This window comes from Planococcus citri, chromosome 2 (genome assembly GCF_950023065.1).
Source record: "Planococcus citri chromosome 2, ihPlaCitr1.1, whole genome shotgun sequence".
Lineage (NCBI taxonomy): Eukaryota > Metazoa > Arthropoda > Insecta > Hemiptera > Pseudococcidae > Planococcus > Planococcus citri.
The window spans coordinates 695,993-717,719 of NC_088678.1; the positions used below are offsets into that span (position 1 = coordinate 695,993).

Here is a 21,727-nt window from a genome sequence, read left to right on the forward strand (position 1 = left end):
GACAGCGTAAGTTGGGCGTTCAACTAACGTATTCACCCACATATTTTCAGCGTGCAAAAGCGAAATTGATGGGCGATAATACGCTGACGTATAATTGTGGTAAACCAAACGCATCATTGACGTATTATTGACGTAAATTAAGCGTTGGTGCCTCACGGGTTTTGGGTTTCAATCGGTTTCAAATTTCAATTCAAAAATAATTTTTTTTAATTTGAAATGAAAAATGAGTATAATTATTTTGTTTAAATTCATTAATCAAAATTCAAACATAAAACATAAATGCATATTAATTTCAGACTAATTTGATCTCTTATGTCCGAATTATCACGATCCCCACGATTAGTTTTCTTATTTCTACTGAACAAGTGAACACTGAAGTACCTACCTACTGATGATTACCAATTATTAAGTACCATCTCCAATACCAATTTACTAATACCATTGCCGTACGCCGTACCTTTTCTTTTTTTTCCGAGAAAAATATATGTAGAATAGAACAGAATTTAAAATTTTAAAATATAATATAAACATAAATTTAATTTAAGTACATATTATGTAGATTATAAAAAGTTTGAAAATCATGTGATTTGAATATCTGCACTTCTGCAGCGTTGCAGAATTTGAATCCTTGGATTTCTTAAGATTTGATTTACTTAATGTTGATTTCTTTCTTTTACCCTCTGAGTAGGTATGTCAAGAGCTGAGCTACAAGCGAATAGTTGAAGAAGAAATTGAGCATGGAGAGTACCCTTCGTGATCACGACGACGACGGTGCACAGTCTAAAGCATCAGATTTTGCCATAATAAGTTTCACGCATTCGCATTAAATTTATTAAATCGAAAAAAAGGTCGTCAAATTGAAAGAAAACCGGGAAAAATATGAAGAAATTAAAACTTTTTAAATGTGGTAGATACTTGTTGAAAAAGAAGAAAAAATCCCCACTAATGCTGTTATCGATTAATTACTTCGACACGTGACGTAGTTTCAGATAATCCGGGTCTAAGGTTGCTTTTAATTGAAGATAATAAAAGTTCGTTGATTTTTTTTCGTTTCCTTTTTTTTCTCGGGAACAAATACCTACTTATCTATACAATCGTGAATTATATTATTTTACTCAATTGAAAACTTACCTATATCGATGAAGATCAAAGCAGAAAATCAAATATCAATAATATAGGTACATACGAAATACGAATTATTTACATGCCGATATTGTAACGTTTGCCCAGACTTACAGTACCTACTTGCGTTAGCTCCTCTTACTTTACCTATCTGTAAAGGTATGGAAATTCAATCAGTCCGGTGGCGTTATGCGTTATCGAACACGTGCGTTATAGAACATAATGTACCTAGTGGGATTATCAGTCAACCAAGCAAACGGTATTGCAAGTTCATGAAACTATAGCTTTCGAATTCGAGAAGAAATTATTTTGAAGAATTTATAATCAGATAGCATAGTAGGTATATACGCTTTGACCACTAGGTACTGTGTTTTTCTTCTATTAACAATTCAAATCAGGCGGAGAAAACATCGACGCTTCGTACTCGGAATCGGATATTGAAATGAGAATACGAGACGAGCACAAATGGGAAAGCAACACGTTGTCCGATCGCGTCATCGGTCGCGAATTCACAATCGAAAAAAGTCCGATCTGAACGACCAAGCTTGTAACAAAATTCAGAAAAATCACGTCATTTGGCAGATTTAATCCCGGATTCTTTGTTTCTTGCGAATACGCACGAGCGCATTACTTCGATAGCATGCATTCGTTTGATAGCTATGTAGATCTGAGAAAGTGTAGGTGAATACATCATTGGTCTCAAGTTGATCTGTCTAATGAAACTCACCGTCTGAAAAATCCTGTCACATTCTCGTGGAAGGCGTCGTACCCATTTAACACATCTTTTCTATCCTTTTTGGGATGATTTGTCTTGAAACTTGGCAGCCGTTTCTTTCGCCAGAAGATAATACAAACAAAAAGGCAGAATAAAGCGACAAGCGACGAATTGCGAGTAGTGTCGTGTCACAGGTAATGGATGAGTGTGGATCTAGTCATGACAGGCAAAAAAGCATAAAAACATGCACGAGAACCACACGCATCCATGGTAGCTGGTGACTTATTTCTTTCTGGTTGGCTAAAATATTCGTTATCCTTTAGCAGACTATGCACGAGTCATACAGTTCTTTTCACTTCACATACCTACATACTTAGGCCCAAATACTTAATGAATACATAATACATAATACATACCTAATATAACAATGGGTAATAAAATATGAATAGAAAAAAATAAAAATTAAAAAAAAACACGCAATGATTAGAAATATACCATTTTCTACAAGTTTTTCAAATAAGTATTCATTTTGTTTCAAAGCACGCGTAACTTACAGCAGACGTATCATTACTAGATTTTGGCGCCATTTTTTTGATCATGTAGGTACAATACAAAAGCATAAAAATACAAAACGACAACTCGAAGCGAGATCAACAATTTCTCGAAATCATAATACATTTTGTGAATAAAGGAACACGAGGGGATGATTCGTTTCATACAATCGAAGATAACGATTAATCTAACAGAGAAATATAATGTACCTACATTGAAGTGTGTGACTGTGACATCACGAGTTCATAATATATAAGTAGGTAGGTAAGAGGTACACAAACGTAATATGCGGGCTGCACAAGCAAAAATGCTACAAAGGGGATGCGACGAATGATGAAACTGTGTGAAATGAATTTTTATCGATTGTGAATGTGTTAAAAAAAGAAAAGTAATGAACGTGATTGTTCAATCGTTTTTAGCAATCAACAATTCGGCACCAGTTTTGGGCGAGTTTCAACTTTCAATCGGCCAAAAATTCAACTTTTAAAATGTCGGAAACTACGTAGGTAGGTACCTACTACCTACATTGATCAGCTACTCGGGTAATTTGAATTTGATAAAATCATCATCAAAGGGTTCCTTCGAATAAGTGTCTTATAGCCAAGAGGTCTCTTTCTTCAAAAAACTGATGTTTAAATAACAACTCTGTACACATTCTTAACCGTCATAATCCACCTGATACCTACCTGTGTTACATTTCAAGAGGAAATCTTATTCAAAACCTTTGCATTTTTCTAAAAACCAACGTTTTTAAAAATAGGGGCAGTGTCTTAATAGGTGGGGCCCTCAAACTGGTTCAAATCAGCCTCAATGGAGGAATTATGCAACGACCAAATCTAATGACAAGAGCCAACTTGCAAGTACATATACCAATAATAAAACACCGTACACAACACAATAGATACATTCGTAATCGTAAATTCGTAATACAATAGTCTATTATTGTAATCGTAAAACTTCCACACGTATTAAACCACGAATTCACTGTATCTACCTACTTCATGTTGACCATTCTTATAGGCATTTAAGGGTTTTTTTTTTTTTTTAAAGGATTCACCAACTCTAGGGGTAGTCAAGAAATCGGCTAGGTTACGTTAACGGAAGACTACCACCACGATTTTAAAACCGTTTTCTTTATGCCATAATTTTGGTCGAACGTGTAATGAAATAATAAATTACGTCACGTCAACGATGAATTTTATCGCGCTATGTATCAATGTCTGATAAAAAAAATTTCTACAAGTAGTTATTATAAGTAATATGGGCTCGAGTCGTTAATACGAACAACAAAATAAGTAATTATAACGAACGAACATTCTGATATAAATGTATACTGATGGTTTTCTATCTATTTATCAATCTATAGGTACCTACATTATCTCCGTTTTCTTACAATTCTACTTGAAACGCGTTTGATCGGTCCGATTTGAATGTACTGTAGACAAGGGTAAAAACGATTATGAAAAATACAATGAAGTAAATTTATAAGGACGAAATTTGCCAAACATTAGTAGAGCGACTGTTTTACATCACGCTATTGTGACAGAAAAAAAGGAGCAATATCCGAAAATGGGATACTCCGTTTCCATTAACGAGTACCTAGACTTACCTGTAATAAAATCAAAATTGTAACTCGAACAATAGCCTATTACTCCGATCGTTGAAACGACATCACAGTTGGTAGGTATTTTCCTCAAAACGTAATAAAATCAAACGCAATGTCTACCTAAATTCTACGAGGTCTTTAGTACTTACGTTGATGTAATTTGATTTCGAACTGATACGATTAAGTAAGCATAAAAAAAAACATTCAACATGCACAAAAAAATCGAAAAAAAAACTAACAAAATTCGAAAAACCAAGCGGAAATTTTATAGTGCTCGAAAAGCCGCACAAATAACACGTACTGACCGAATACCAAATCCGCTAACGGTCACAATCATTGGAAAAAACCAACAAGTAGAATTTTAAGTACCATACGGACGGAATCGCAGACCGGCCCGACACAACGAGAAACAAGACGACGACGATAGGCGAAGATAGATGAACTAAGAATGTATAATGTAAAACGTAAGCGGTAAGCGTCACGAGCGAAGAGAGAGAGCACGGAAATCGCGATCCTGTTCGCGGCCAGCCGGCTACAGTTAATGAAGAAATTTTGACTTCCCCTCCAACGATGAAACTCTCATTCGACACACACAACAGCAACAGCGACGGCAATCAGGGCAATGGCTAATGTTGAAATAATATTACAAAGAACTTGGCCTTACGACTCACGCAAATGCAAGAGGGGAAAAACTAACGTGAGAAGGGCATCACTCATCTTATCCAATAGGAAAGAGTATATAATATGTGTAATTATTTATACATCGCTGCGTTACGTTCTACTCGTTCTCTGTACTCTGTAAGATCTGAGTACATTACACAATTCTACTTGTTCAAACTTCAATTCCACAGTTTGTAATGCACTGTCCACGAAACTGAAAATGCATTATTTACATGTGCACCTAGCCACCTAACTACATTACATGTACACTGATGATGATGATGATGATTATGACGACAACAGAAAGAATCCTCATTTTTTGAAATCCTTAGAATTACGTCAATCTCAATCTTAATTCAAAATTTTAGTGCGACAAAGGCTATCGTAAAAATATTCATATTGGAAGGCGTTTCAATCTTCGTATCTATCTGATTCGTTATGTACGTAAAATGTTGTAAAATGAGACCATTTTGTTAAAGAAGAACACATTTCGCTGTAAAAAAAAATCGGATGCTTGATTACACTTCCTCGAAATTGAAAAGGAATCGGAAGGAGATGAAAATGAAAAACTGCCAAAAACACACAGGCTGCCCTCCAAATCTCAACCCCTCGGATCCTGAATCAATTTAGTTGGATCACATACAAGGAACAAAATTTACCTACGTAAAAAGATCTGTTCGCCTCTCCTAAAATTTTGGATTTGTTTCAGTAGATTCCTTTTTCGACCTTTTTTACGATTCGCACTTCGTCTACTCTTCCGCAAAAGGCATGATCAATCTGAATTTGGGTTCATGATTATTCGCACATTGAATTCGCATTCCTAAAATCAAAAATGTTGAAAAATAATGAAAATACACTTCTTTAACTATGAAACGCATTTTGTGCAGGGTTGTTCTCAATTTGAATCCCTAATTGTTAGAATTTAATGCATACGATTAATTTTTATACCTATTCCAATCATTCAACGGAACTCATCGATTAGTGTTTTACACCCAGTATAATAACTTATTAGCAAATGAGTCCATCATATGTTATAGAAAATATTCTATTTCCTCAAAAGAACAACTATAAAAATAACGATCAACAATGAATAATTGAATTTCATTCGTAAAAATGCTATTAGGTAGATACATACGAACATCATAGCTAAAAATTCAAACAACAACAAAAAAAGGATCACAATTGCCATCAAGATGAAGGAATACAGAAAAATCTTGAAGTTGCATAAGGGATAAATTTTAACGTCTAGGTAGCTACAACAGTACAATATAAGACATGAAAATAGAAAAATCAGATAATACATAGTTAATACGATAATAACTAACGCAAGCTTTTAACCATTTTCAACAAATGAATATACAAAAGAGACATTTCTTAAAAACTGTAAAGAATTACTCATAAATACCTGTAAAAATAATCCGAAATACAAAAATTGAAGAAAAAAATCGCATAGCAAATATGAGAAACCCTATTTTTACAAAATACGAGTAATACGAGTAAATAAACTGAATTTTGAAACTCTTTTGCCCTCTTCCAAGGGGTTTAAATGTGATAGGATATATGGACATTGAATTCACCTAGAGACCGGAAAGGATAACTATACTCATCATACACAATTCGCCTTCCAAAGCTCAGACTAAAATACCTTTCGAGCTTACTCGTCCTCAAATAAATTAGTACTGAAGTATACGCGCATGTGAAAAAAAAATCTCAAATTTGAGCGAGTAATTTAATGGTGATTCGTGAACCGCAAAACAAAAGGAAATCAGACTCTCGTCTCAACCGCCAGAGTCAGCAAATGACATCTAGTTGTCGGTTTCAGTAACGTAACTGGAATGTCTCGAAATACGGATCTCATCAAAATGAAGTTTCTCCGCCCAATTTCATTCGAGCATTCAACTTACAAAATACCGGTTACTAATTAAGTTAAAAAAGAAACCATAGAGGAAAAAAATTTTGCACGAAAATATTACGACGTACCTATCAGAAACGTAAGATTTACGTTTAAAAACGTGATATTGATAGGCGAGGAAACTTTAATAACCAAAACGAATATTCAGAGTTCAATATTTTTCTTCTTCATTTCTGAATACGTGAAAAGCGAAATTAAAAAAGTGAATTTCAACATTTTCCCATGCCGATAATTATTTGTATTCGTGAACAATTTAGCCCAGAGAACGAACACTAGCTGATATCTGAGAACTGGCGATATGATTCACTTTTTCTCAGCATCGTGCAACATCAACACCAGATTTTGAACTTTTCGATTACCCTAGCGAGAACACGCACATGTTCAACAAACAACGCGGACTGACTGACTCATTTCGAAATAAATTGAAGATGACGTCATTCATTTCATGAAATATTTCTGTATCGTGAAATACATGTTTTTGGAATTATTCGGAATATCGCGAGTGATCGATCGAGAAAAATTAGATTAAATACATAATCACTAATATCATGACAATTAAGGTTAATATAATACCGCCGATCAATACATATTTATCTTCTCTGGCTCTCCTTTCTATTAACCTAATTGTAGTATTGGATAATCCTAAAGTATTACCAAGATCCAGAACTCTACGATGCGCGCCTTTCAGTTTATTCTTCTGCGACTTCAAATTATCCAAAATACTCGATCCCGAACTGATCAGGTCATCAACACCTCGATTTGCTGACTGAAAATTGGTCAACACAATAATATTTTGATTACGATTCATTTTTTACGGTATAACATACTATATTTCAAAATTATTATTGTCACCATTAACGAATTCTGATGCTGAACGGAATAATCGATATAAATTGCTGTATCGCCAGAAGCTTTATTTTCAGTGAATCGCCGACTAAGTAACTCCTCTCTTTCTCTCTGTTCCATCAACTTGCGATTTTTCTCAGCTTTATGTTTAGCTAATGCACTCTATGAATAGGGATAGTGTTGAAAAATGAAAATTATGATGCTTAGTAAAGGAAAATAGGTGATATAGATATAATATAAAACCTGAAAATGCGTATTGTCATATTTCAGTTGATCCACTTTCAATTTCGAACTCTGCCTTTTTAATACGGGTTCTTTCTGCACAAGAATATCCAAACGATCGCAATTCCTAAAAACAATGTTTTTAATAAGCAAAATCTGGTATTAAATAACAGTAGAAAAAAATAAATATACCACTACTTTACTTTTCGACAAGATTTATTTTTTCTTTGATTTCATCTTCGAGAGTTGAGGTATCAATATTCGAATGTTTCAGTTGACCCAACTTTTGAAAACAGTCTCGTATCTCCAATACTACTTGATTGGTTTTATGATATAATAATTCCATGATGTAGGCGCTGAAGAAATAATGCTTGATACTAAGAAATAGAGTAACAAATAAATAAACTTTTAATACAAAATTACTCTCGAAATCTATCAAAATTCGAAGCTGAATTTGCTTTCATTATTATCAATCAATTAATTATGAATGACGGATATTACTTGAATCAACAATCGTAATCTGAGCTGCGTGTGTGTACTAACATAATTTCGGTCATTTATATCATTTTTATAGCAGACGTTAATAACGTTAAATGAAACATCATTACAAAAAACAAATTATTTTCAGATTTCTTTACAATATACTTTACAACCAAAAATTCAAAAATTTGATGTTATCATTTTTCAACACGTATTTTTTTGACATTTTTCCCGGCGTTTGATGTGGAAGTGATCAAGGTGGGTCAAAAGAAACTGGTCATAATGCACAATTGCACATCGTGTCGCAGTCACGTACCAGAAACGGAAACCAAAACTGCACGGAATTCCCAGATTTTATTACACTTTTTGGCATGCTATGTGTGGCTTTTAAGCAACATTTCTTTGGTATGATTGAATTCGGTCCGTAGCTATTGCAACAGTAGGCGGTTCGAAATTCTCATCGCACACTCTAGCTCACATTTCTTCCTTCTTTATGTGTGAACTGTTCTTCGAACACAACACGAAGTTGTAAGTGTCGGATTTACAATTTTTATATTATATTATTAATTCGTTAATTATTATTTTCTCAGGTAAATTATCGTTTTCTTAATGCTTTAATTCATTCAAATTAACGTTCGATTGAATAATATCTATCTTAGTTGTGTAATTAAACTAACTTATAATTCGCCGCTTTTCGTAACCCAACTCGCACTCCGATAATCGCCGGCTGTCTTTATTAATTTTTGTGTAATTATGAAGTTATATTAATTATTATGCGATGCGTGTATTGTGCGAGAGTGAAATTCCAAATTTTGTAGTTTAATATGAAATTTCGGGAGTGCTTTTTGCTGCTATAATTATGATTATTGGTGAATGGTGTGCCACGTTTTGAAAGCATGGTCGCCATGTTTTACGCCGCTTACGAGTCGCTCTAAATTTCACGATTCATTGCGTGTCGAAATTTCATTTTCAATATTCATATTGTATTATATCCGGATTTTTTTGTTAATTTCTAATGTCGCGATTTATCGAAGTTGTGAGTAAGTCTGTTTCTTGAATGTAGGTGTGTTGGTAGTAGTGAGTTTAACTTGTTATCAACTTTGTCTGTAACGTGGTTTTTAGCCGTGCTGATGCAATTTAGTCAATGTATGTGTCTCATCTTTGGTGTTTTTTTTGGTCTCATTACAGATAATCGTTATCCTGTGTCTAATTTAATACTCTAGCAAGATGGGTAAAGAAAAGGTACATATTAACATCGTCGTTATCGGTCACGTAGATTCCGGTAAATCTACCACTACCGGACATTTAATCTACAAATGCGGTGGTATCGACAAAAGAACGATCGAAAAATTCGAAAAGGAAGCCCAAGAAGTAAGAAGCGTACTATTAATTTTGTTTTGTCGCCTTGTGGTTCTTGCTTATTAACGTATTGTTCTGGTCAATTAGATGGGTAAAGGTTCTTTCAAATACGCTTGGGTATTGGATAAGCTGAAAGCTGAAAGAGAACGTGGTATTACCATCGACATCGCTTTATGGAAATTCGAAACCGCTAAATACTACGTCACCATCATCGATGCTCCCGGACACAGAGATTTCATCAAGAACATGATTACCGGAACTTCTCAAGTATGTTTTCGATTATTTAAATTCGTTTTTGTGTACTTTTACGTTCAATTTACTATATTTCGTGAAATTGAGCTGTACTGTAAGAGGTGAATTGAAAAAAAGTTCGTTGCCACATGTTCAACACGTGTTTCTGTCTGTAGGCTGATTGCGCTGTATTGATCGTTGCCGCCGGTACTGGTGAATTCGAAGCTGGTATTTCGAAGAACGGACAAACTCGTGAACACGCTTTATTAGCTTTCACCTTAGGTGTAAAACAATTGATTGTCGGAGTCAACAAGATGGATTCTACCGAACCACCTTACAGCGAAGTGAGTTCATATTCATGCTTAATTGGATTGGTGGTTTTTGGTGTTTATTCTAACTTTAATGTGTTCGTGATATGTTCGTAGGCTCGTTTCGAGGAAATCAAAAAGGAAGTCAGCAACTACATCAAGAAAATCGGTTACAACCCGGCTGCTGTCGCCTTCGTGCCAATTTCTGGTTGGAATGGTGATAACATGTTGGAAGCATCGGACAAAATGCCGTGGTTCAAGGGATGGGCTATCGAACGTAAAGAAGGTAAAGCCGATGGTAAATGTTTAATCGAAGCCTTGGATGCTATTTTACCGCCAAGCCGACCAACTGAAAAAGCGTTGAGACTTCCGTTACAAGTAAATTACTTTCGTGTATTGCATCGGGTTTCGAGTATGTTTTGCCTCGTCGTTATTGACGCGAGATTTTCATTCTTTGTAGGACGTCTACAAAATTGGTGGTATTGGTACAGTACCAGTGGGAAGAGTTGAAACTGGAGTTTTGAAACCCGGTATGGTCGTCACTTTTGCCCCGGCCAACTTGACCACTGAAGTTAAATCCGTTGAAATGCACCACGAAGCTCTCCAAGAAGCTTTCCCCGGAGACAACGTCGGTTTCAACGTCAAGAACGTTTCCGTTAAAGAATTGCGTAGAGGTTACGTGGCTGGCGATTCCAAAAATAATCCTCCCAAAGCGGCTGCCGATTTCACCGCTCAGGTACTGGTCGCATTTTTTTGTATGTTTTTATTTTTAGTCTGTGCGGGTTATTCTTATCGTGAATTTTACGTCGTAGGTCATCGTTTTGAACCATCCTGGTCAAATCTCCAACGGTTATACCCCTGTATTGGATTGCCACACCGCACACATTGCTTGCAAATTCGCCACCATTAAAGAAAAATGTGACCGTCGTACTGGTGAGTGTTATATCAGATTCTTAGTATAACATTACGTGTTATCAGTCGTGTCCGTGTACTTTACTCCCCTTATCTGTTTTCGTGATGTGTACGCTTTCTCATAATTTTTTCCGTTGGCCGTTTGAACTCTCTATTTACGTACACTGTTTTCGTTTTTACCAGGAAAAACCACCGAAGAGAATCCGAAAGCAATTAAATCAGGCGACGCTGCCATCATTAATTTGGTACCAACAAAACCGTTGTGCGTAGAATCTTTCCAAGAATTTCCACCTTTAGGTCGTTTCGCTGTACGTGATATGAGGCAAACTGTCGCCGTAGGAGTAATTAAGGTACGATTCGATTACACTCGCTTGTGAAGTCGTTCTGTTCACAAATTTTGATCTCATCATTGTCTCTTGGTTTTTTTTTTTTGCAGAGCGTGGTTCATAAAGACCTCAGTTCGGGTAAGGTGACTAAAGCCGCAGAAAAAGCACAGAAAAAGAAATAACTAGGCCTGGGCGCGTGTAACGGTACCTTTCAGGGTCCGATATTAGTGCCTAAGAAGATACCATCATTAACCGCTCCTTACATATTATCAAAATGGCTACTTTTACCATTGTTCCACCGGAAAGTATTTCGAAGGATAGAAAAAATAATTTTCTCGTTTTTAATTTATTTATCGTTTTTGTATCGTTTTTAACGTGTATACTTCTCAACTATATTATTTACTTTCAATAATTAAGTTCGGTAATGAAGTAGATAAAAAACGCTAAATTTATATTACCTTAGTGGAGAAGCGTGTGTGCGTTTTATCCGTTATCAGTCGACGTTTCCATTTTCATAGTTTTCTTCCCTCTCTGATCCTTTTTTTTTTAATTTTAAAGAAAAAAATTCGTCTTATTTTATTTTTAAACACAGTTTAGAAATTCGATTCTTCACATCTACATATACTATATTGCGCTTCGTAATGTTGGCTTGACAAATTTATTTTAATATTAGTTAATTGTTAATTTGTGCATTTTTTTATTTGTATTTTTCATTTATGGTGGTACTACAAAGGCCAATAAAAATGCTTAAACGATCGTAATGTGTTTTTTGTTATGTTATGATCTTAGTTGAGAGAAGTAGTGTGACTGACTGATTGATTTGAATTTGAGAATTTGATTTGTAATTGTATCAATTGCCGGTGCAAGGACTGCTCCGTTGATCTTACGGCGCAGTAGCAAAGATATGTTTTTCGAAAGATGAATATTACGAGCTTTTTTGAATTTCTCAGTTCGCGGATCTTTACGGTTGTAGCGGATTTGAAATGTGAAGTTCACAAGATCCATTCTGTGAAACTCGCCATTCTCAATTTGGAATTACTGCGGAGGTGTGAAATTTTTACCCAGTTACGTTTTCTCTTGAAGTTCATTTATTTTGAGTTTTCCGGTTATGCTATGGAAAACCGATGGGCAACTGAGTAATTATCCAATTTCCACAGTTCATCCGATACGATAATTTCATTTCATTACTATCAGTCTATAACTATAACGACCTCTCTTTGACAGCGTGTAATTAATATTCATACTAGTATTTTCAAAAAGTACTGGTCTTTCAAATTTTTCAAATCAAAAATTCAACTTTTGAGTTGATTTTGGAAAAACGAAAAGTTGAAAGCTTTTGCTTCGCTCTCTGATTGGTTATGAAGTAGCTCCCTCCTCGCTCCGCTGCTGGTGGACATCGGGCCTTTCAGGATGCGCAGTCGCAATCAATGTTTATTGCTGCAGAGTAGCTCGATGCAATTGAAAATAATTGAACTTTTATACGATTGAAAAGATTTTCTGTAATTCAGACATGAAAAAGTTGGCCTGCTATGGTCCCCGACGAATCATCGTCCGAGAAGATTTTCGTAAGAATGAGATGCAAGCAAATTGAAGGTGAGTGTGTTGTTGATAAAAAATTATAACATTCTGCAAGAAACCGGTAAACACTTTCGTTCAACTCTCTCTCTGCGAATATTTTCAGGTTCCGGTGCCATGGTATCATTCATTTTTCTTCCTTCATATCGGCCATGAATTCATATTAATCCATAATGTGAGACGAGATTGTGTAAAGTTACCGTTTTGGTATTTGATCTCTTATCAGTACTGCTGGAAACGATGAGTTCGAAGAAAAACAATTTTGAAGCATGGGACTCGGTTATCCCTTTGCCAAGTAATTTTCTATTCAAACTAGAATTTTCTTTTGCAAATGCCTGCGGCGTTTGTTCCCTAAACATTGAATTTTCAAATTATAGAATTGAGCGGTTTCTCAGCAGTCGTTGTGGTTAGTATCGCCGCATTCATTTCGTTCTCGAATTCGTTGAATGGAGCATTCGTTTTTGATGATCACGAAGCGGTTATAAATAATAAAGATGTCACTTCTCCAGATGTCGAGTGGTACGAAGTTTTTTTTCACGATTTTTGGGGAACTTCGATCACTCATACTGCTAGTCACAAATCGTATAGGCCTCTGACAATACTAACATTCCGGTAATATTTTTCGAGCATTGAAATCGAAATGAACTTACATACGTACTTTATGATAGTCTGAATTGCATATATTATTACATGCGTGAATTTTGGTTGCAGATTCTTACATCGTATTAGCGATCACAAACTAAATCCATACGTATTTCATTGTTTCAATTTAATTCTGCATATGGTGATATCGTGTTTGACGTTTGTAGTATACAGTATTTTATTTGAAATGAAGTGTCCCAGAAGCTCGTTGTTTTGCGCGTTATTATTTGCTATTCATCCTGTTCATACAGAATCGGTAAGACGGTGATATGTTGGTCATCTCGATGCCGATATCTTTTTAAAAAATATATGGAATAATTTTTCTATTTTAATTTTTTTTTTTTTTTTTTGATGTGCTTAACAACTTTAAGGTGGCTGGAATTGTCGGTCAAGCGGAATTACTTAGCGCATTTTTCGCATTTTTGTCTTTCATTATATACTATCATGGTTGTACCTTCGAGCGATCTCTATTTTCTACCCTCGTACATACGTCAATGAGTTGTGTATCTAGTATCATTGCGATGTTATGTAAAGAACAAGGCATTACCATTATTGTAAGTACCTATACCTATTTGTGTGCAAATGGTTTGCACAATTTTCTTACGCGTATTCGTTGGCAATATGGGTAAGGTACCTAATATCGTATTTTTGTGCAGGGTGTGATCAGTATTTACGACATCGTAATTGTGAATAAGCTGACCGTAGGAAGAATCCGAGACATGGTGACGCTGGTGCGGAAATCGTCTGCTTCCAAAAATGTATCAAATTTTATTCGGTTCGACTTGTGGGAGAACCATGGTTCGAAAACGGCGTCGAAAATTTCTAGTAAAAGTTGCAGCGTTGGAGCTTCGCTACGTACGTGGTCATTAGCTAGCCTAATTATCAGACATATGGTACTAGCCACGATGACCGGCGCAGCGTTGTATACTAGATGGTGGCTTATGGGATCTACGTTACCAAAATTTCAAAAAATAGATAATCCCGCTTCGTTTGAGGAAAATTTTTTTACCCGAGTAAGCGATATAAGCGTGATATTGTCGATTTATTGGCGTAATTTAGTTCTATTAATCCAACTGATGTTTTCCATTTTCAGGTTTTAAATTACAATTATATTTATCTTCTTAACATTTGGATTTTAATGTGTCCGGAATGGCTGTGCTTTGACTGGTCGATGGGATGTATACCTTTGATCAATTTAAACGCCAAGATATTGGATTATCGAATTATTTTCATCGTCATATTTTGGTTGGCTCTGAGCGCATTATTATTCAGCATGTACAGAAGTGATGGAATCACACAGCGGTACTGTCATTTCTTTGCGCGTAGCTTTGTATGGTTTTTCAGCCCATTTTGATCGATGATTTTCGTTACAGAATTTTGATTACCGGCGTTTCCTCGATGTTTATTTTATTCTCTCCCGCGTCCAATATTTTTTTCAAGGTTGGCTTCGTTATTGCCGAGAGAGTATTGTATTTGCCTTCTTTCGGTTATTTTCTAATTATTGTCGCAGGATTGCAAAGATTTTCAATGATATTTCGTAATTTAAGTAAAGTATGTTCAATTTGATTCTAGATAGGTATTGATATACTTATGTAAATGTTCATGTAGCTTAAATCGACGAACTTGAAGATAATTTCTTTCGATTTTCAGATCATACGAGCGTCAACTCTGTTCATGTTGATTGTTCTCATGTTACGCTCTATTCACAGAACTAGTGACTGGTTAAATGAAAGAAAGCTGTTCGAAAGTGCTTTATCAGTCTGTCCCTTGAACGCTAAAGTGCATTATAATTTGGCGAAAAATGCTGCCGATAGAGGATTCAAAAAGTTTGCTATTCAACACTATGAAGAAGCGTTGAAGTGAGCATTTTTCTCGAGTCGTGCGTACCTACTACATATTCATTTTCAAATGTAATTTTTTATTTTACCATCTGCAGTTTACATCCTCGATACGATTTAGCGATGAATAATTTAGCCAATATTTATCGAGATGAAGGAAATTTCAACGCGGCGGAAAGATTATTAAATAAAGCGTTGGAAATTCGTCCGGATTTTTCCACAGCTTGGATGAATTTAGGAATCGTTTATTCTAGTATGGGGTCGTTAAATGAATCGGAATATTGTTATTTGGAGGCTTTGAAATACCGTAAGAAGTATCCGGATTGTTACTACAATCTTGGCAATTTGGTAACTTTCTTTTCCATAATTTATATCGAGTTGGAAAAAAATGACGCGTATTAATTTACTTATTTACTCATTCAGTACCTTGAACTTGGAAGAAATTGTGAAGCTCTTGCAGCTTGGCGAAATGCAACCAAGTTAAAACCGACTCATAAAATTGCCTGGAGTAATTTAATCGTAATGTTGGATTCATTGGGTGAGCGATTTTTTTTATAATAGATACATTTTTCCCTACTCGAGTAAATCGTGTTTTTTTATAATTTTCATTATTTATTTTTTTTTAGGTCGGTTGAAAGAAGCGGTAAGTGAATCGTACAATGCGTTGTTACATTTACCTCTCGAACCAAATATTCATTTCAATTTAGCCAACGTGCTGGGCAAATTAAACGAATATGATAAATCGGAGAAACATTTCCTGAAAGCAATAAGTTTGAATCCGCAGCAATCCACGTATCTGTATAATTTAGGTAATTGATAACGCTGAAATTGAAATTTTTCGAAACATGCCTGTCAAGTACTGATGTTTGTATGTTTTCTCTTCAAGGTGTATTGTATCATCGATGGAATAGATTTTGCAAAGCTAAACATTATTATTCGGAGGCGTACCGTCTCGATTCTTCTTCCAAAGCGAAGCAGCAATTAGACTCTTTGAATAAATTAGGTAAATTTGAGGATTGCGCGGCGAATTATTTGAATTAGGTTGTGAAGCTCGAGTCGAGATTTTTATTCATTTTCATTTTTGTATTTCTCCTTATGTCCATTTATACTGTTGCCGTAAAAATGCTCTACGCATTATGATTTTTGGTATTACTTAAATTCATAAATCTGTATTTTGGCAATTTTTTTTACTACCTATTTTTACAAGTGGTAAAAAACAAAAAATTTCGTTTCTTTTTTTAAAAGCTGTAAAAAAAGCTTTTGTGAAAATAATTTTGCATACCTATTGTATAATTACTTGAAGAAAGGTCGGTTAGAAATTTTTATATGTATTACCATTTGACGAAATCATATCTGTTGTTACGTGTAAGTTATGTTATTTTAAAAAGTTCCTTTCATCGTTTATACTTCGAAATGACATTTTACTTACGTATTTTAATTTTAATTTTTTTTTGCTCTGTTTTGTTTTTGTTTATCAAGTATCGTGTACCTACATTATGTAAGTATTTACTTTTTTTTTTAATTTTATACGTAATTGATTTACAAAACGATTGTTTAAGATTGCTTACAAATTTTTTATTGCTCGTGATTTTTTATTTGTTGTTTATATCATTTTAAAATATTCATGTTTTTGTATCATTTTAAAAAAATTATTTCATTTTTTTTTTGTTCTATTTCTTTATAAGTAGGTAGGTTGGGTACTTCGGGATGTGAAGTTTGTGAAAGGAGTTCAGTAAAAAGAACATTTATTTTTTTTTAGCGAATAATTAGTTTTGGATTACCCGCTAGATGTGAAAGATTTTCGTTGTTTATAATATTAAGAATCCCGACAATTTCCAACTACATATGTCTAACCACGGAAGAAAACTTTCAAGGCTTTCTCGTCATCAAGTCGCAAGAATAGAAATGAATAAAGTGCGAGCCTAATTCAAATTATTGGAACGCTACTTTCATTATCACGACGCAACGCGTTCGCACGTGTTCTATCCAATTTTCATTTTAACAAGAGTTTTGTTTGATTTTGCTTTTAAAATATTTTATTTGACCTTGTGAAAATGACTTGAAACGTTCATGTCGATCGGAATATGTTTGAAATCAGTATCAGTATTAATAACCACTTAATCGGTTAGTATCGTGTAGATATGGATAGAATATTTCGCGGTATTTTAAAGTACATCAAAACGGATCGTGAAAAAATGGTCGAACAGTTCATTACTGTGAGAAATAATCCAGAAGTAAGTACTCGCAAGTTATTCAACCGAATTGAAAAATTATTTCATTTCCGTTTCGCTCTCGTATTAGTAATTACACCTGTTGACTTTGCAGGCAATGTTACCAATACTTCATTAGTTTTATACCCAACGTTTAATGAAAGTAAAAAAAAAGTAACAATTGCGAAGAATGTCAAAATTATGCATTATTATGTTTGCGCGAAAACGATCAACTTGGCCTACTTTTGCATCATTCATCGTCATATTGCGAATCAACAAGTCTACTCGTTCATAGGAAGTTTGCCTACCAAATTGCAATCTCAAGTCAGCTGTAGAGAGTTATCGTATGAGTTTAGGCAACATTGACTGAAGTACATTCGATAAGTATTACAATTTGATGCGTTAGAAAAAAGAAAAATGATTCTACATAGATTAAATTTATCGCACATGTAAATTTTTATTGGGTCGACTTGCGAAGTGATTCATTCATTCATGTTCTCATTGTTCTGTACCGTACCCACGTTTGCATATTTTATCCTGTTTTTTCGGGTATTTCTCTGCGCTCGTCATATTGTATTGCTTCGACGAAAAATGACTATCCTAATTACTGATATTTCATTATTTTTCTTTTTTTTTCCAGCCCAAAGCTGTATTTTTTACTTGCATGGACAGCAGAATGATCCCTTCAAGATTCACCGAAACTAACGTCGGCGATATGTTTATTGGTATGTTCGACTAGAAGATGAAAAAATTATAAAAATACCAAGAATAGGTTAAAATTTTTGAAAATTCTCATTTCAAACGAATGAAAGTTTATTTCATAAGTTACGTAAAAGATAGAATTTCAAATTTTGTGTGGACTCGTGGAAGTATAATTACCCACGGGACATGGACAGTGACCGTGACTGGATCTGATCAGGTCTGATCTGCACATCTGGGCATTCCATGGATACAATTTCTGATCGGGCTGGGTCTGATCAAATCATTTTCCTCTGGGTACCGTCGTGAATGAATTCAACTTTTTCCTTGACCTATGACTGCAATTACAATAATTTGTGACGCGACCAGCGATACCATACCATATGTCGGCAAAAATTTTTTTCGTTTTATTGTGGTTTCTGGTAGTGTTTTTCTTCCTCTTTTCAATGGTGCAAACAGATTTTCAAAATATTAAAATCTGACAAAATTTCAAAGTTGCGTATTTTTTGAAATTCAAAAACCAAAATTCTGAGAAAAACGTTTTTGAAAGTTTGGGTTATTTTTGTAACATTTTTAAATTTTTTTTTTTTTTTTTTTTTTGATTTTCTTCACCTTTTAATGGTTTTACATCATAATATTTTTTTTGACATTTTTTTATGAAAAGCACTTTTGTAAAACCGGTTTTTCACCACTAAAACGACGTGTTTGAGATCGGTGGGTACACCCATTCCAAAGTATAGGCTTCATAGTATATGAATCGACAAAAAATTTTTTTTTGATATTTTCTGACTTTTTCCATGAAAACGCGATTATCTCAAAAAAAGTTTCCCGACTTATGGTATGGTATCGCTGGTCGCGTCACATTTGTTGGGTAGACGTAGATAGGTAGGTAGGTACCTATATTGAAAAGCAATTCTATGACACTAGGTAAGACTTTTTGAGACTAATGAGAGAATTTGTTTCACTGTTTTCGACCGACCTTTAAATTTTCTGCGCAACGACGCTTCGAAATCGTGATTTTGAATGGGACCTTTTGAATCTTCTCAGGCGCTTAATTTTTCGGCCGACTGTGTTACCACAAATTTGTTGGGATGCTAGCTCCTACTACGAACAAACTTTAAAAGGATCTATGCATAATCCTACTATGAATCCATTAAGGTTTTTTTGTACAAGGTAGGTACCTATACCTACCTTACAGAACCGATTAATTAAGGAAGGCGACGAGCGAAGTAAAATAAGTAGATAATGATAAGGTAATTTAAGCTCACCTTGATTGGCTGATTATGTGAACACAAACAGTCAATCAGGTCGAGATTGCGATTTTATTAATTTTATTTTTATTTTTTGCCACAGTGAGAAACGCGGGAAATATTATTCCACATTCGCAGCATTTCTTGGATGAACTAACAACAAATGAGCCAGCTGCTTTGGAACTGGCCTGCGTTGTTAATGATATTAGACACATTATTGTTTGCGGGCATTCCGATTGCAAGGTAAATACAATATAATGGAAAACAATCTAGGATAAGTACTTTATGAGCCAAGGCGCGAAGTTATTGAATCAGATCAGATCATGATCAGATCATATCAAAGGAGTTAGCTCTTGGCTATATCGGAGCAAATCTGATGTGAAATGCGCTGATCTGAACAGATTAAATCCCATTCTACCCAAAAAGAGATTACTTAATAGATCTACCAGATTACACTTAATTCAGACCTGATCAGATCAAAGAAATCCTCGAATTTTTGGCTGCAATGAGAATGGTTTGATTTTTTCAATTTTAATAAATTACCTAGGTACTAATTCTTTTTTTTTGTTTTTTTGTTTCTCTTTTAGGCAATGAATTTGCTTTATCGTTTAAGAGACGAAGAATTTGCAAGCAAAGACAATAGACGAATTTCTCCTCTTCGTGCGTGGTTGTGCACTCATGCCATGTCGTCGTTAGATAAATATCGGCAATTAGAATTAGCTGGATTCGAATCGCCATTAATTTTTCAATCGGAAACACCTATGAGGAAAGTTGTAGCTTATATTGATCCAGAAAATAAATTCACCATAGAAGATAAACTATCTCAAGTACGTGCGTAATTTATTCACCCAAGTGTATATTAGGTACCTACACCTATCATATCACCCAAACAACGTACATGATCCTCATCACACTCTGAATGCACCATTTTGTGTTTTAAATAAATATTTTGATTAGGATTATTTTGACGAGATAAAAATCAGACGCATAAATAACCTCTTGTGAACTAGATATTGCTGCGAATATTGTGCCCATAAATACTGAATAGGCATTTGCATTTATACGATATACTTATTCATTTTTTTGTTGATTAGGTTAACTGCCTGCAACAAATGCAAAACATAGCTAGCTACGGTTTTCTGAAAAAGAGGCTGGAAACGCACGATTTACACATTCACGCTTTATGGTTCGATATTTATACCGGTGATATTTATTATTTTAGTAGACAACGCAAACGATTCGTCGAAATAAACGAAAATACGTTGCCATCGTTAAACGAAGAAGTACTGAAATACTATTCGTAATTTTTTTCAAAAAATTGTAAATATTGTGAATTTGTGATACATTTAAACGCAAGTCTGAATACCTAATCAAGGATTGTTGTATCAAAAATCTACTTATAAATATGTACTTATTAAATTTAATTAAGTTTTTGTTTCCATTTTTATTGTCATCCTTTAAAAAACGTTATTCAAAATGATAGCTCAAATCATTAAAAAAAAATTTTTTTTCGATGCTCCACGATGAAAGTATTTCCTTGCACCTTTTGGTTATGCAATCTATTTATCAACACCCTGTATGCGCTATGCGAGGTTTCGATGTTTACGTAGATATTTCATACGTTCGTTAGTGCCTTTCTGTTGATCTTTATCTGTATTTTTCCCATATCGCATTAGCTTTTTTAGAACTCGAATGATTTCCTCGTCTCACTTCTAATCATCCGGACTAAGTGCTCCGCGTTTTTTGATTTTAAGGCAATTTCATTGGAAACCGAAACGGACAATACTTGATTGTATTTGTTACATTGGTTCAGACAAAACAAAAAATAAGGTAAAAAAATCGAAACGTTACAAAAAGAACTGTTTTCTGTAAACTAACAGGGTTTGATAGATAAAAGCGAAGAAAACCCGCGTTCACAAAAAAACCAAAATAAATCAAACACGGACACGGAACGAGGAAATTCGAAACGGGCGGCTTTTTCACACAAGTGTAGTATAATGCATTTCTTTTTTTAGATTTCTCCGTTTTATTGCTTGAAAGGGATGCGGAAATCTTAGCAGTTCATTCTGTTTTTTTTTTTTTTTTTTTTTAGATCTATCTTTATATTTTAACTTGTTGGTTTTGAAAAAATACCACAACGAATGTTTACATTTTTGGTAAAAGGCTAAGTTGAATTTGACCCAATTTCTCAACCGCATACAACACACAAATATCGTTTTCACGCTGTTACTATTGCTGTCCAATGCTTTTGTGTTGCTGTGT

The 21,727-nt window shown here is 34.6% G+C and overlaps 4 protein-coding genes and 1 long non-coding RNA gene across 8 annotated transcripts; 3 read left to right on the forward strand and 2 right to left on the reverse strand.

The window, feature by feature from the left end:
- Positions 1 to 3,391: 3,391 nt before the first annotated feature.
- LOC135833851 (uncharacterized) lies at positions 3,392 to 5,130 on the reverse strand. The gene is made up of 2 exons (XR_010556579.1): positions 3,999 to 5,130; positions 3,392 to 3,824 (listed from the first exon to the last, which is right to left on the reverse strand). It is a non-coding gene; the product is annotated as an uncharacterized LOC135833851 (long non-coding RNA).
- Positions 5,131 to 5,684: 554 nt separating this feature from the next.
- Membrin (golgi SNAP receptor complex member 2) lies at positions 5,685 to 8,381 on the reverse strand. The gene is made up of 5 exons (XM_065347660.1): positions 8,137 to 8,381; positions 7,839 to 8,012; positions 7,657 to 7,762; positions 7,420 to 7,575; positions 5,685 to 7,333 (listed from the first exon to the last, which is right to left on the reverse strand). Exons 2-5 carry the CDS (start codon positions 7,979 to 7,981, stop codon positions 7,088 to 7,090), a joined length of 651 nt encoding a protein of 216 aa, XP_065203732.1. The 5' UTR covers positions 7,982 to 8,012; positions 8,137 to 8,381; the 3' UTR covers positions 5,685 to 7,087.
- A 113-nt stretch (positions 8,382 to 8,494) lies between these two features.
- Positions 8,495 to 12,007, forward strand: LOC135833853 (elongation factor 1-alpha). 2 transcript variants are annotated; one of them, XM_065347657.1, is made up of 9 exons: positions 8,495 to 8,643; positions 9,304 to 9,486; positions 9,562 to 9,741; positions 9,882 to 10,049; positions 10,131 to 10,391; positions 10,474 to 10,749; positions 10,826 to 10,946; positions 11,109 to 11,275; positions 11,362 to 12,007. In XM_065347657.1, the coding sequence occupies exons 2-9, from the start codon at positions 9,343 to 9,345 to the stop codon at positions 11,431 to 11,433; spliced, it is 1,389 nt and encodes a 462-aa protein (XP_065203729.1). In that variant the 5' UTR covers positions 8,495 to 8,643; positions 9,304 to 9,342; the 3' UTR covers positions 11,434 to 12,007. The 2 variants fall into 2 exon arrangements, with proteins under 2 accessions (XP_065203729.1, XP_065203728.1); XM_065347656.1 differs by having other exon boundaries at positions 8,549 to 8,705.
- A 593-nt stretch (positions 12,008 to 12,600) lies between these two features.
- Positions 12,601 to 16,968, forward strand: LOC135833852 (protein O-mannosyl-transferase TMTC4-like). 2 transcript variants are annotated; one of them, XM_065347654.1, is made up of 13 exons: positions 12,601 to 12,844; positions 12,933 to 13,121; positions 13,204 to 13,438; positions 13,538 to 13,724; positions 13,840 to 14,022; positions 14,125 to 14,481; positions 14,562 to 14,770; positions 14,842 to 15,019; positions 15,098 to 15,327; positions 15,405 to 15,654; positions 15,730 to 15,844; positions 15,933 to 16,115; positions 16,193 to 16,968. In XM_065347654.1, the coding sequence occupies exons 2-13, from the start codon at positions 13,067 to 13,069 to the stop codon at positions 16,345 to 16,347; spliced, it is 2,337 nt and encodes a 778-aa protein (XP_065203726.1). In that variant the 5' UTR covers positions 12,601 to 12,844; positions 12,933 to 13,066; the 3' UTR covers positions 16,348 to 16,968. The 2 variants fall into 2 exon arrangements, with proteins under 2 accessions (XP_065203726.1, XP_065203727.1); XM_065347655.1 differs by having other exon boundaries at positions 12,607 to 12,844; positions 15,119 to 15,327.
- A 238-nt stretch (positions 16,969 to 17,206) lies between these two features.
- Positions 17,207 to 20,906, forward strand: CAHbeta (carbonic anhydrase beta). Of its 2 annotated transcripts, none has more exons than XM_065347658.1 (5): positions 17,207 to 17,540; positions 18,157 to 18,241; positions 19,569 to 19,708; positions 20,053 to 20,292; positions 20,560 to 20,906. In XM_065347658.1, exons 1-5 carry the CDS (start codon positions 17,448 to 17,450, stop codon positions 20,767 to 20,769), a joined length of 768 nt encoding a protein of 255 aa, XP_065203730.1. In that variant the 5' UTR covers positions 17,207 to 17,447; the 3' UTR covers positions 20,770 to 20,906. The 2 variants fall into 2 exon arrangements, with proteins under 2 accessions (XP_065203730.1, XP_065203731.1); XM_065347659.1 differs by lacking the exon at positions 17,207 to 17,540 and adding an exon at positions 17,666 to 18,065.
- Positions 20,907 to 21,727: the final 821 nt, after the last annotated feature.

Coding starts and splice junctions, on each gene's coding strand:
- Membrin (XM_065347660.1), bottom strand. CDS start 7,981: ATGGAATTATTATATCATAAAACCAATCAAGTAGTATTGGAGATACGA. Junction 7,576..7,656: donor ATGACAATACGCATTTTCAG/GTTTTATATTAT, acceptor CCCTATTCATAG/AGTGCATTAGCTAAACATAA. Junction 7,334..7,419: donor AGCATCAGAATTCGTTAATG/GTGACAATAATA, acceptor ACCAATTTTCAG/TCAGCAAATCGAGGTGTTGA.
- LOC135833852 (XM_065347654.1), top strand. CDS start 13,067: ATGAGTTCGAAGAAAAACAATTTTGAAGCATGGGACTCGGTTATCCCT. Junction 14,771..14,841: donor AGTGATGGAATCACACAGCG/GTACTGTCATTT, acceptor TTTTCGTTACAG/AATTTTGATTACCGGCGTTT. Junction 15,020..15,097: donor TATTTCGTAATTTAAGTAAA/GTATGTTCAATT, acceptor ACGAACTTGAAG/ATAATTTCTTTCGATTTTCA.
- CAHbeta (XM_065347658.1), top strand. CDS start 17,448: ATGGATAGAATATTTCGCGGTATTTTAAAGTACATCAAAACGGATCGT. Junction 17,541..18,156: donor CTGTGAGAAATAATCCAGAA/GTAAGTACTCGC, acceptor TTTTTTTTCCAG/CCCAAAGCTGTATTTTTTAC. Junction 20,293..20,559: donor TAGAAGATAAACTATCTCAA/GTACGTGCGTAA, acceptor TTTGTTGATTAG/GTTAACTGCCTGCAACAAAT.
- LOC135833853 (XM_065347657.1), top strand. CDS start 9,343: ATGGGTAAAGAAAAGGTACATATTAACATCGTCGTTATCGGTCACGTA. Junction 9,487..9,561: donor TCGAAAAGGAAGCCCAAGAA/GTAAGAAGCGTA, acceptor CTGGTCAATTAG/ATGGGTAAAGGTTCTTTCAA. Junction 11,276..11,361: donor TCGCCGTAGGAGTAATTAAG/GTACGATTCGAT, acceptor TTTTTTTTGCAG/AGCGTGGTTCATAAAGACCT.